The sequence below is a fragment of the Sciurus vulgaris genome (genome assembly GCF_902686455.1).
Source record: "Sciurus vulgaris genome assembly, chromosome: 3".
Lineage (NCBI taxonomy): Eukaryota > Metazoa > Chordata > Mammalia > Rodentia > Sciuridae > Sciurus > Sciurus vulgaris.
The window spans coordinates 14771843-14786148 of record NC_136463.1 but is presented as its reverse complement, the minus strand read 5'-3'; the positions used below and the strand labels follow the sequence as shown (position 1 = coordinate 14786148).

The 14306-nt window shown below is 46.0% G+C and overlaps 1 protein-coding gene across 12 annotated transcripts in view; it reads right to left on the bottom strand.

Annotated features, from left to right (window-relative positions):
• The window catches only part of PECAM1 (platelet and endothelial cell adhesion molecule 1), a 70378-nt gene that overhangs the window by 15076 nt on the left and 40996 nt on the right, over positions 1 to 14306 (bottom strand). For 8 of the 12 annotated variants that reach the window (XM_079131589.1, XM_079131581.1, XM_079131579.1 and 5 more), the window contains 8 exons: positions 13802 to 14050; positions 11921 to 12196; positions 9884 to 10171; positions 9128 to 9235; positions 7996 to 8023; positions 7181 to 7254; positions 5277 to 5330; positions 3735 to 3797 (listed from right to left, as the gene is read on the bottom strand). In XM_079131589.1, coding sequence (XP_078987715.1) covers positions 3735 to 3797; positions 5277 to 5330; positions 7181 to 7254; positions 7996 to 8023; positions 9128 to 9235; positions 9884 to 10171; positions 11921 to 12196; positions 13802 to 14050 — 1140 coding nt within the window. The remainder of the gene's footprint in view (positions 1 to 3734; positions 3798 to 5276; positions 5331 to 7180; positions 7255 to 7995; positions 8024 to 9127; positions 9236 to 9883; positions 10172 to 11920; positions 12197 to 13801; positions 14051 to 14306) is intronic. The other 4 variants (XM_079131584.1, XM_079131586.1, XM_079131588.1 and 1 more) reach the window with 1 other exon arrangement.

Genomic DNA, 14306 nt, shown 5'->3' with positions numbered 1-14306 from the left:
CATAACCCTGGGTGCCTCTGTGTGCCCTGAACCGTGGAGGAGGAAAAGGTGGTTGGATCTGGTCTTAGCTTTCAGCAGTTCCAGGCTATGAGGTAGGCAGGTGGGCACAGGGTGCTCATGCGCTTAATGCTGTGAAAAATGACAAAGGATGCCGTGCATGGGGGTCACTGCCAGCTCACCTCTGACCCAGACTCACAGTGGAGTTAGGGGAGAAGGGGCACGGCTAGGGGTAGAGAGCTGGGGGCCTGGACACCTTGAGACGCCACTGTCCTGAGCACACAGAAGTGGCCAGGAGACTTTTCTGATCACCCTGGGGACACACTTTCTGGACCTGAGTAACTACACCTGACACCCTCCCTGTCACCTCATAGCTCAGGGCAGCGGGGGTGGTTTCTGTTTCCAGGCTGAGCTGCACCCTGGCCTCTCCTGCTGCCTGCTGCCTCTTCTGCCCAGCTCAGCAGACTGTGGGGTGCAGCTGATGGCTGGCTCCCCTCCTCTTGCAGCCCGTGGCAGCAGCTGCCTGCTAATGACTAAACCAGGCTAGCGGCTGTTTGTCTCTGCTGTCAGCAGTGTTTCCGGATGGTGCTTTATTCTGGCTTCTGTTTTTCTATGTTAACGGAGACAGAGATGGTTCAGCGTCATGGGGTTTTCCCAGCAATCGGCCTCAGAGCAAACATGCAGCAAACCGAGATTTAACGAGTTCCTTCCCGCCCCTCCTCCACCCACTGTGACCACTTGGTCAGCTGCCAGCAAGGATTAGAGCTGGACGAGGTCCCCATTCTTCCTCTATAGCTGGAGGAGGGGAGACCTTGAGAACAGGGGATTGAGTTGGCCAAGACCAGGTCAAGTTTACTTATCACTTGCCTTGGGCCCACTAAGCCCTCACCTAGTCATGCCCCACTCCCTGCCATGGGAAGGCGAGGGGTCCACGCTGGGGGCTCAGGCTGCCTTCTCCACTATCAGTTAGCCTCACAGAGAGGCTGGGACAAGAAAACTCAATTTGAGTCCTCTGGAATCTCCCCACTGGCACCCAGTGACCCTGGTGCCAGCTCTACACAGGTCCCACAATATGCACGAGGCACCTTTGTGCAGGTTGGGAAAGGCAACGACTTGGTTTGACTACAACCTGGAGCTGCACCAATTGGCAGGGAACCCCCAGGGCAATCACCTCTCCCTCACCCCATCTAGAAATCTCCCAAAAGAACAGGAAAAGGACGTTTTCCAAGGGCAGAACACTACTTCCTTCTTCCCTTCAGCTCCTTACACTAAAGCCTCCCAGGCACCACGGTGGCTGTCATAGTTCTACCCACCCTGGCTCAGTAAGCTGTGAAGCAAAGGCAGGACCTGGCCCTCCGTGGGAGGATCTGAGGTCTGGTGCCAGGAGCCCAGGGTGGCAGGGGAGTGTCACTGTTTACTGCAGACAGAAAATGTGCAGAACCCCATCTCCCCTGTCCTCTGGTTTCACTGTCCACTGGAGCACTACCAAGAGGACAGCAGTGTTTTTCCATTTACATTCAAAATCTTTGAATAGCCCTACCTTCTTGTTATCCATTCCCTTTCCTTCCGAGCCTGACATCCCCTTAGGAAGAAGTAAGCTGTCACTCACAGGGCCAACCCAGGATGCAGAGCTACGGAGCTAGCATGCCAGGCTCAGGCTGGACCAAGGGACCCCACAGTCCCACCCTCCCCAGCCCTCACCGGCTCCCTTCTGAACACCAGACCTTATGCTCTCTCCTCTTGGGTGTTTCTTGGGCATGTCAAACTCCACCAACTGAATCGGATGTCACCAGGAACTTGTTCCTCCCAACCTCAGACATCACAACCGTGCCTACAGGTGCTCCATCCAGGAACATTCAGTGATTCTGTCTCTCTGTCCTGACATTAAATTTTCATCACATGCTATGATCTGTCTCCAAACTATATCTAGAGTCCATTCATTGCTAACAGTTTGGTCCCACCCTTGTCTCCTCTGCCTGGTGATTACACACCAGTCTCTCTACTTCCATGCCTGCCCCACTTCCCATGCTGACCAAGAGGATCCTTCTAGAAGAACAGTGGAACCTGCTAAAGCCTTCCAAAGGCGCCTTAATCCTTTTAGAAGAGGATGCAAAGAAAACCTGCGAGGGCCTGCACGTGCCAGCCACAACTCCACCCTCCCCAGCTTCATCCGCATCGTCTGTCTCTCTACAGACACACAGGCCTCCTTACAGATCTTAAATGAGCCAAGCTCTGAGTTGCCATACCCTATGCTATTTCCCGGGTCCCCCTTCTTTTGGGGACCACCTCTTTTGCATCTTTCAGACCCAGCTTAAATGCCAGCCCTCAAAGAGTGTTTCCTTTTATGTCTTCTTGCCCACCCCATTCTGCTCTTTCTCGGCATTTATAATCATCTGATAGGATCTGTTCCTTTGCTTCCTTGTTTTCCTGACTCCCACTTAGGAGATACTTCTGTGAGGGAGAGACTCTGTGCCTTTGCTTCTTGCACAGCGGCAAGATCCCTCATGGGTCTCCATTGCTCTTCAATACGTCAATCACTTTATAAGAAAATGAAAAGGAGGAGAAATTCAAGCCTGCCATGTCCCTCACCCCTCCTGAGTCCATTCGGGACTTGGAAGTGGGATACTTGTAGCTGTGCAGATGGAGCAATCCACAACTCCAGGGACTAGTCTGATGGAAAACCATGGGCAAGGGGCCCAGCCTATGGCATGCAGCCCAGGGGCTACACAGGATAACTTTCTCAGAAAAGTTCTACCCACACACCCATTGACACAGTGCCCAGAATCATGCTAAACAAGAGAAGAAGGAAGGACTCCAAAACTCCTCCCAGATCATAGCACAAGAGATGGCTTCAGGACGCCATGACCACATGGCTCTGGCTAATGACAACAGACCCAGCCTGGAAAACTGCCCAGGCTCGCCTGGCTGAGAACAGCCTGGCTGTAGCCTCAGCAGGAAGGGAGATGGATGGCAACAGTCCTAAGGAGTGCCCCAGCAGGGCCAGAAGGTTCTGGATGGCTATTTCCTTAGAGCATGCAGGAGGCTCTGGGGGAGCTGAGGAGGAGGAGGATTAGGAGAAGCATGTTTTATTAACGGTGCCAAAAGAAACCAAGATTGATGTTCTGGTGTTTGCTATGGACTGGCCCACTTTCTGTCAATCTCCCAGCACTGAAGCAGAGATAGGGACTTCCAGGTGGCCTGCCCAAGACAGATGACAGCGCACATTTTCACTTCATTGGCACTTTACTTTTATTTAAGCTGAGGCATAAATCCAATGCCACCATTCACGCTGGAAGGGATTCTGTGCTTTCAAAAGCGACCCTCTAAAGAGCAAATCTCTAATCCTTAAAACATGCATTGATTGACACCTGTTCGGTCTGCACAGGACACTTTTTTAGGAACACACTCCATGGGGCTACCTGTGGGAGAAATGGAACACTTCACGGTGAGGCTGCCCTCAGGGTCCCTTCCAGAGGAACACCTTGCTCAGCCCTCAGCCATCTCCTGGCACATGCGTAGTGAATGCTCAACGTGGGTTACCTGTTATTAATAGCTTCATAACTCTTCGTAACTAATGGTTATTACAATTTTATAGCTCTGCCTTAGGCACATCCCACAGATCTGCTGACACCTCCCTTCTGAGAGATGCTTCTCACTGGGCACAGCACCCCCACTGTGGTGCCTATACCCAAACCAAGAGCAAAGCATGAGTCTGGCTCCCTCTGTGGGGGGCTTACCTTGATGAGGCTCCACTGAGGACACTTCCACTTCCGTGTACTCCACATCCGAGCTCAGAGAGTCTGTTCAAAGGAACCACAGCACCCTGTTTAGACAGCATCTTCTTTGGGGGTATTGGGCTACCTTAGAGGTTTTCATTCCAGTCATTTAAGTCCTCTGCGGCTGGGGCTGCAGCTCAGTGATAGAGCGCTTGCCTAGCATGTGTGAAGTGCTGGGTTTGATCCTCAGCACCACATAAAAATAAAAATAAAATCCTCTGAATATCGAGGGGGTGGCCAGACACAGGTGGAGTTCCATTTTAGGTGGACAAGAAACCTCCATCTGGGAAGGCAGGAGGAGCCTGGCACTGACCTGGGACACCCCTCTCACAGGGACGTGGATGGAGCCTGCTGCCGAGGTCCCGGTGAGAGGACTTAAAACAGGTCAGTGGTTACAGAAAACAGCCCAAGATCAGCCACGGCAATGAACTCCCACTTGGGCTTCCTCCAAACGCCTCAACCTTCCATGCTGTGATGCTTCCTACACCACCCCCAGCATGCAGGAAAGGATCTCGGGTAGCAGGCTCACCAGCTCCAAAATGCTTTGCGGGTCTGAGGCATACAAGGTAATGAAATCTCTCAGGGTGCTGCAAGAATCGATTTGTCTTCAACTCAGAATATTATTTTTCTTTTAGAAATATTTTTGGCTGTCAATGGACCTTTATTTTATTTATTTACTTACATGCTGAGCATCGAATTCAGTGCCTCACACATGCTAGGCAAGCACTCCACCACTGAGCCACAACCCCAGCCCTATTATTTTGTTTTTAAGGCTTAAAGAATCAGGAATTCTCACCAGCAACTACACAATGACTCTGCAGTCAAGGATACTTTACAAAAACAGGCTTTCCAGGATTCTTTTACATCTTTAGGAGTTTTAGCGACCATGATGGTAGCTTAGTAGGGAAAGCAACTTGATGATTTAGTCTGACTCCTCTGAGTTTAAGCAGAAGCACACTATTGTTAATTGCTTGAAAGAGTTCCAAGTTTGCTAGGCTTGGTAGCATACATCTATAATTCCAGCATCTTGGGAGGCTGAGGCAGGAGGATCATAAGTTCAAGGCCAGCCTTAGCAACTTAGTGAGATCCTGTCTCAAAATAAAAAAAAAAAAACAAAAACAAAAACAAAAAGGGCTGGGGGTATAACTCAGTGGTAAAAGCCACCCCTGGGGTCAATCCCCAGCACCAAAAATAAATAAATAAATAGAATTTCCAAATTGATTACCCAAGAGAAAGGACATCTGCTTCCTTACTCAGTAGTCCACTCTGAATCTGGACATTGCTTTTAGGAATAACCCATTCACCTATTCAGTTGGGTTATCACTAAGGACATTAGATAGCATCTTGGAAGGAAGCAACTAATTATCTCCATCTTACACACCAGTTAGTCACGGGGTCATCAAGAGGGCTGGGAGATTATCTAATCACCTTAAAATTTTAGTTTTCTTTTCTTATGGGTCTTTTTAAATGTGAAAGTTTCTAATAAAACTCTTAGATAATTACCTTTATTTTCATTTAATGGTTTCATTGCATGATTTCCGACATCATCACCATAACCTAGTTGAAAAATAACCATTAATTAGGATGAGTGATAATGGAAATTTGAGTTTTCTCTAATTTTTAAAAAATTCAATGCCTGTAAGTAAGCTTGACTTCTTCAGCGGTATAAGTGACAAACAGTCATGTCTCTGGGCCTCCTGGGTCTCCCTGTGGGCCCCCTCTGACCTGCTATGTGGTCTATCCATAACACCAGTGGGACCCCAACCATCTTAAGGGTAGGATGACAGGTGGGGGAGCGGCACTTTTGTTTGTGATTATTTGGAATTCAGAATTGTTCCATGTGAGCAACAGCCTGATTTCTAAATTATTCCTTTTCTGGAAGGGACCAGTCAGCAACTATAAATATGAAGGATATTGGTTAAGTAACTGGCTCTGGTTAGGGAATTAGATTGGTTAGAGAACAGTCTCTCCAGATATCACCTTAGTGGGCATAGACAAAAAAGTTTGGGGTTGGGAGTATAGCTCAGTGGTGGAGCACTTGCCTAGTATGTGCCACCGGGGTTTGGTCCCCAGCACCACACACACACACACACAGAAAAGGTTTTTGTTTATTTTTATTTTTTTTTAGTGGCCATGATAATCTTCTATCATTTCACTTTTAGCACATGTGCTACCAAAGCTAGTACTTTTGTCTTTTTTTTAGTAAAGTTGGGCACTTAATCCACATTCCCAGCCCTTTTTTATTTTTAATTTTGAGACAGGGTCCCACTAAGTCATTCAGGGCCTCGCTAAGTTGCTGAGGCTGGCCTCAAACTTGCCATCCTCCTGCCTCAGCCTCCTGAGCCACTGGGATCACAGGTGTGTACTACCGTGCCCTGCTATTAAAAGAATTCTTACAAATGTTATAAATACTATTCTTGAAGAACACATGGTTTTCTATAATTAGTATTATGATTATGAAAATCATAAAATCCATGCAGAGACAAGAGAATAAGAATTGGAGTACTTCTGACATTTTGAAAAATTGGAACAAAATCCTATATTTTAATATAAATCAATGTTGACATTTCATTTAAAGCACTGCTGTATTTAGTAGCAATAATACAAATACCAACAGGGCCCCCCTTATACCAAAAAGGTATTATTTTCTCAAGTAAATTATTTCCCTGTAAAATATACATCTTAAAAATACCTTATTTTGTGAGACACTGTTATGGAATTAGAAAAGAACCTGGGCATTCTATTCCCCAAACCGCTGATAAAGACAGAGAATTGTTCCAAATATGATTTAAGACAGAACTTTTGTGTGACATAATTATAGCCTGGCTGGGGTTGCTAAATTGCTTGGGTAACTTTATCATGGACGTAACAGGATTAAGAACTGCTGGAACTAGTCACCCATGCCACTGAGTAGACCTGTAAGCTTGGGATGAGCCTCACAACAAGTATCTTGGGCTGGGGAGATAGCTCAGCTGGAAGAGTGCTTGCCTTGCAAGCACAAGGCCCTGAGTTTGATCCTCAGTACCGCAAAACAAACAAAAAAACACACAAGTATCTTGTGCATCTAATATTCCACCTGAGAAGATGTTTTACCAGGGCTTTAATCTGATATCTGGTCCCTACCTTCCAAGTGCACGCTGTTTTCTCATGGGTAGTATTCAAAGTATCTGAAGGCTACAAGGCATTAGGGTCTTCTCCAGGTTTCATTAACAGGAAGTTTAGAAGGTGGTGAAAACAGAATAAAATGTTCTGCCTTTCCTTTAAAGTTTTTGTTTTGCTTATTAGCTCACCGTCTAATGCCTGATTAGATAAGTACCCCTGCTGGAAGCCAGGTTTCCCTTCTAACTGTAACCCCACCCACTTTGGTTGGTAAAACTCTTGGCAACTGAAGGAAACCAGGACTTTACCATAATGGCTGTTGGCTTCAATATTGGGATCCAACACCTTCTCGTTGTTGGAGTTCAGAAGTGGTGCTGCTGGCCTTGAAATGAAAGTTGAAAATGAGAAGAAAAAGAAAAAAGAAAAAAAATATATAATTTTGTTTTGTTTTGTTTTGTTTTTGCTCTAACCTCAAATTAACAAAATCAGCAAAGGAAGATCACGAGAAAGCAGAAGGAGTTTTCCAAAGGAAAAAAAGCTTCACTCTTCCATTTGGAAAACTAACAAGTTTTTCAGCTCTAAGATTATTTGACCGAACTTTCTGCTGCTAAAATAAGAGTCAGGGCCAAAGAGTTCTGGATCTGTTGCTCTTAACTTCCTGAATCTTCTCCTGTGCTGGCTGCTCTCCACAGCACAGCAATAACTTCTATACCCTTGGATTTCAGTTTTCAATTATAGTAAAGAGGAGAGGAGAGGAGAGTAATAATATTTTTTTAAAGGTCAATTTTATTTTGCCAAGTAAAAATTTTAAATGTCCCTCTACTACCATTATAATTTGGTACAGAAAAGAGGATTTCACAAATAACAGCATAAGAAGGACATAATCTCAGAATAAAGCCATTCTCTCCCATGGAAGGACAGCTGGCAATCTTCTACAGACAGACAGACAGACAGACAGACAGACACACACACACACACACACACACACACACTCACACACACAGCTCTTCTTTTTCTGACCTTGCCAAGAACCACTGAAAACTTCCTAATGACCAGACTCTCCCTACAGACAAAGTCCACCCGTGCCCACAAAATCAGCTTCCCCTCTTACAAGGATACTGACCTGGACATCTCCACGGGCATCTGCTTGGCTTTAAAAGAGAAAGGAAAACCAAAGTCAGGGTAAGGTGCCTGCGTGCACACCAGATAGTAATAGTCATCACAACCACATTTGACTTTCCTGAAGATTACACACCCATTAAAAAAGAGAGAAAAGAAAGCTCAATATTTTCATGCTTTTGAGAGAGAGAAAGAGAGAGAGAAGAAGAGGAGAGGAGAGGAGAGGAGAGGAGAGGAGAGGAGAGGAGAGGAGAGGAGAGGAGAGGAGAGAGAAGGAGGAGGTGTTCTCTTGGTCAAAGAGATTTTGTATCACTTCCCAGATAAACCACATTTTGACTCTTAGCCAGATGTGATTTTCGTTAGTGGGAGTGATGAAGGCGAAGATAATGGTACGAACCAGATCAGTCAGTTAAGTGGGCAGCTGTTTCTTTGGTTCAAGGCAATTTCAAAAAGTAAAGGCTAAATCAATCCCGTGCTTTTAATTCCAAGCTGACTTGAGACCAAGGCCAGTGTCAGCCTTGGAATGGAATTTGTTTAGGAGCCTGTCTCTTGCAGTTTTCCTGCCTGAGAAAAGACCCAGGACCCCTGCTCATCCCAGGCAGAAACCCCAGAGTCTCCCCCAAAGAACCCACCTTAGCCCATGAAAATATTTCTTTGCAGAAATCATTGATTCTGTGCCCTTTTCCTTGAGTCTGGGCTAGCTGACCTGAGTCCTGAATGCCAGCAGGTGTTCCTGGCTCCCCATCCACGCCTGACTAACCCCAAGCACAGGGCAGAAATCATTGCACAATTGGCAGATTAATTGGGAAGCTCTCAGTGTGTGTGTGTCCTTGACACTCTACCGGTTAGAAGACTGGAAGTGGCCAAACCCCACAGAAACAGCTTCTCCAACCACATGAAGATGCAACTCCCCACCACGTCCCCTTGTCAACCTGCCCAACAAGGAAAGCAGCCCCTTTCATTTTGTCTAGCTACATCCAGGGGCGACAGGAGCCCCACCCCGGCGAAGGTTAGATCTGTGGTTAGCAAGGTAACACCCCAAGGAGAAAAACCAGGTGCATCTCCCCAGCTCCCTCCAGGGCACCACACATCAGCAAGGACAACCTGTCACAACAGAAGGAAACGACTGTGCTCACCCTTGGCTTTCCTCAGAAAATAGCATTTGGCCCCAACAATCAAGGTGGCAATGATCACTCCAATGACGACAACTGCAATGAGTCCTTTCTTCCATGGGGCAAGGAAAACTGGAAATGGAAAGAAAAAAAAAAAAAAAAAAGAAATACGTAAATAGGTTCTTCCTGGGCCAGCAGGAAATAATCTCTGGTTTAAGCATCGAATAGAGACTGATTTTTACAATTCTGTAACTGGCATCTTTTCTTAGCATCTTTTGAGGGATGCTGAACTCATAGCTGGTGGGGAAACGGTTGCTTCTGTTATAATCCAAAGCCAGCTGTGATCTTCAAGGAGGGATCAAACTGAGTTTGCTGGAGTAGACTCCATTTTGGGGTGTCTGTTCAGCCCTCCATCCTTCATAGTGGATTCCCCAACCAAGTCCTTTCTGCATGACTCCATCCCCTTGACCACAGGTGGTCCATGGGCAGATGTTTGACCCAAGGTGAGTCACTTAGTGTCTCTCTACTAAGAATTTGGAATTGGGACTCTATGAAATCTTCTGACTTCTTATAATAACTAATTCCTCTTTTTTACCCAAGTTAATTTGAATGGGTTTCTGTCACTTGAACCGTAGAGCTCAAGGACATTGTTTTTTTAACCTTCAGTTACGTGAGCTGACATCCCACCTGACCTCACACCCACTCCCTCTTACAAGGGGTGTGATTTTTGTCCTTGCCCCTCCGAGCCCACACACACCTGCTGCTGAGACCCCGACCTACCTCTGACTGTCAGAGTGTTGCTTTGGGAGCTGCCTCTCATGGAGCTGGCTCTGTTGGAAGCCGTGCAGTAGTACTGTCCCTCATGCTCCTTGCTAACCTGTGTCTTGTGCCAGTATGTGTGGGTGTCATTTGTGACAACTTGATGGAAGGGTTTGTCCTCCTTTTCTTTGTAAAACTTATATGTGATGGGACCGGTCCCTTCAGTCACTGAGCATAGAAGCACAATCTCCTCCCCAGATTCCACCTCCTCACTCGCCAGGATAGAAAGCTTGACCTCCTCCACTGGGGCTGGAAAGCAGGAAAAGGATTAGTACTGAGTGAAGAAGGGAGGCAGAGAAGGAACCTGAAGTGGCCACAGCCCATGGCCATCCTCCTTCCCAGGCTGTGACTTGGACTTGGTTCACGTCTTTCATTTAAGTTGCTCTTCTCATCCTACCTTCCTCATGGTCCCTTCCCTGATGAACCCAGAAGGGCAGTAATGGACATTTTCTCTCCTCACTCATTGATTAACACTAGACACTAGGGACAACTCCATTCACTTACTACCTTGAGCATTACTGACTAGTCAGCTCAACTATCAGGCTAACTTGTATGTTCTGTTGGGATGTTTTGAGTGTGTGTGTGTGTGTGTGTGTGCAAGATGGAAAGACTTCTGGAAAAGGACAGTGGTGATGGCCGACCAACAACTGGAATGTGCTTCATGCCACCAAACTCTACACCAAAAATTTGTTAAGAAGGTAAATTCACCGTGTACATGTTTTATCACAACTTAAAAAACAAAAGCAAACAATAAGACAAGTCATAAAGTGGTTGAGAAACTCCCAGTTCAGACTCCAAGGACACCCCCAGGTGAGCATGAAAAACATCCACAAATCAATTGCAGCTTTCAGGGATAGGAAACCAAGATGGCAGCTCTACCACCCATCAGCTCTTTGCTCTAACCCTTAGTTGCTGCATCACAAAAAAGGAATACTATCCCTACCAGTCTCACCTGGTGATCATAGTCTTAATTAGAATAATTCACTATAAAACTTCACACAGGGTTAGACGCATGGTCAGAGGTCAGTAAGTGTTAGCCACTAATATCAACCCAAATCACACCAACAGCTTCACAGGGACTTCAGCATTTGCCTCTGAACATATCCTGAGACTGAAAACTCGACTTCTCAGTGGTGCAGTGATTAGGTTAATCTTCCCAAGAACCCATTCTTATCATGTCCTTCTCTCTTCTGGCTCTTTTTTGTAAGGTTAATCCATGCATAATATGCAATTAATAAGCTGTGTTAATGATCTCGTGCAGTCATTAAACAAAAGGAGACAAAGGATGGAGAGGAGGATGCCTTATTCAACTTTTTACATGGGTTGGGGAGATAGCTCGGTTGTTAGGGTGCTTGCCTTGCAAGCACAAGGCCCTGGGTTTGATCCCCAGCACCGCGAAAAAAAAAAAAAAAAAATCAACTTCTTACAACTGGATGCAGAGTATCTAAGATATTCAAGCAATGGTGCTCCTAAGGTCTTCTAAGAGGCACAAGATAGAGGCTTAGGAAAAATACCCATCCCTGAGACAATGGTACATTTCTCTTGAGCATGAGAATCCCAGGTACACACTGGCAATTCCCATGAGATCAAACCTGTAGCTCTGATTGCTACAGGTTCTACACATGACAGAATTGCTCCACCAGGGTCAACCACAGAGAAGAGCTCTGCCCTATGATTCTCAGGGATGGCTCTCAGTTCATCTGAAAAAGAGCAAGAGTTAAGGAAGCCCAAACTCACAACTTCAGGCTTCCTGAAGTCCCATGTATGATGTTTTTGCAGTTCACTTGAAACGTCTGAAAAGATCTTATACTGGCTACATCTTATTTTCCAGGCCCATTACGAGGTCTTGCTTTGATGTATTTTTGGTTTATGGTTTTCACACAAATAACACCCATTTTTCTTCTTCTCCCTACAATCCTGGGCAACTCCAAACCCTCCAAAATGTTACCTAAGGCCCCACCCCTCAACATGATTTCTTCCCCTAACACAGCAACTTACCTATCACCTTGACCCTCAGAACCTCGCTGACCATTCCAGGGTGGGAATGGCAATTATCCGCGGCACACTGGTATTCGACATCTTTGGTTGGTTTATCTTGGAATACTGCAGGATCATTTGAGAACTTTTTCTGTATTTCTGAAGTACTAGTTGCTTTCAAAAGGTGATAAGAAATAGGTGAAGTTCCATTTATCGACTGGCAACTGACTCTTATGGTCTGTCCTTTTATGATCTCAGACTTGGCATCGTGGGAAATCCTGGGCCTGGAGAGCATTTCTAGAATGACAGAAAGAAATCATAAAAATGGGACTGAAGGGGCTGGGGATATAGCTCAGTTGGTAGAGTGCTTGCCTCGAGTTCACTAGGCCCTGGGTTCAATCCCTAGCACCACCAAAAAATAAAAAATAAATAAATAAATGGGACTGAAGCAATGAATCTAGCCCCAAAAATTCCTTCTTCAAACTCTGAATTTTGTTTTGTCATATTGTAATTTCAAAAGTCTGCCTGCTTACTGATTTTTCTATTTATTATTTTTTTATTGCTGAGGATTGAACCCAGTGCCTCATAAGTGCTAGGAAAGTGTTCTACCACTGAGCCACAACCCCAGCCCTGCTCAATGACTTTTAAGGGACTTCTACAAGACAAGACTGCCATGCAGAGGTGTGTTTGTGTGTGTGTGTGTGAATAAGGGAGAGGGAAAAAGACAGGCCCTAGGCAAAATAAAAAATTACACAAATTCAAATAAATGTCCATGCTTATATTTTTAAACTTGTCACATACACACATATATATATTTTTCCATGTGTTACCTAAAGACACCAAAAAAGCATATTGAGTACCCAAACAGAATATATTTTGAAACAAATTCCTTTTGGTGCCTCAGACATTCTGGACATGTAAATCACATGCCTCAAGAGATAAGAGTTCTTCTACGTCATTTTTGGAAGTTAACTTCTTGATAACCTTATGAGATGAAATGACCAGTGACCTCCTCCCAAGAGCAATGATGACAAAAATTAAAACATAATGGCCCACCTTTGTCTCTTACATTCCTGCCTTGGAGTTGGACGTTTAGAGAACTGAAAACAGGCTAAGTACCTGGTTCAACTGAAACTAAAATCTTAGATGGATAAGCCACAACCACAAATGAAATGGAAGGACTGTGACTGAGTAACAGTGACAGTGACAGCTGACTGGGATTCCATATTCACAGTGTGGTCCAAGGGTCAGCAGCTTCAGCATCACCAAAGCACTAGCTGGACAGGTAGTGACGGGCCCCATCCTGACCTACTGAATCAGAGCTTGTGTGTGTTTAAATATTTTGTCTTAGTTGCAGGTGGACACAATACCTTTATTTTATTTTGATGTGGTGCTGAGGATGGAACCCAGGGCCTCACGCATGCTAGGCGAGCACGCTACCGCTGAGCCCCAGCCCCAGCCCCAGAGGTCTCCCGTGCACATTCAAGTCTGAGAAGTCCAGCTCTGTCTTCTTCCCACTGGAAGACCTGCCCCTTCTGGTGAGCTGGGATATGAGTCAATTCTGGAACTTAGATCTTTTTAGTATTTAGTGTTGACGGAGCAGTGTTTCCTCCCTGGCCTTTCCAGTGACCAGAATCTTGCAAGGCCACACCATCAGTGTGAAGTCACAACAAAGCCCTGAACTTGATCCTGGCCAACGAATGACACTGTCCTTGTATTGCCTTTCTCGTGGACTCTGGGCAGGAACACCCTGTTGCTCTGTCTGGACTCTCCATTTTCCACCTCTCTCTTTCCCTTGAATTCTTGCCCTGCCTAAGTCTGATCTGCCTTCAGACTGGAAGCATGGCAGCAGGCGATCCGCTCCCTTCCTCCCACACTCCAAGCTGGCGAGGACCTACTCACCACACACGGTGATCTGGACAGTGTTGCTTTTCTTGACCACTTTGCCGATACCTGCGGTGCAGGTGTACATGCCGCTGTCCCACTCTGAGGCGATCTTGGTGAAGTTCTGGTCCCGCGACACAATCATGTCTTCCCTCTGGATAGTGAAGTTGGCTGGGGGCGCTCCTGGGATGGAGCATGACAGGTGCAGCATTTCACCTTGGTCTAGACGGACGGAGGAAGATTCCAGCTTCGGCTTGGAAAACAGTTCTGAAAAACAGCCAGGAGGAAGGAGAGGATGTGTCTGGGCACCAGCCGGACCCCTGCCTGGAAAGAGCAGCGTGAGCCTGGCAGAACCAACTCCACCTTCCTGTAGAAGGTCTTCGCTTCTCATTTACCTGATGAGCACACCTTCACAGGGATAGACTCTCTGTGCCTGGGTCTCCATGACAGGCTCTCCTGGCCTGCTCACCCAATTATTTCATAGACATGAATAAGAAAAATTTTGCCATTTATAATGCAGCAA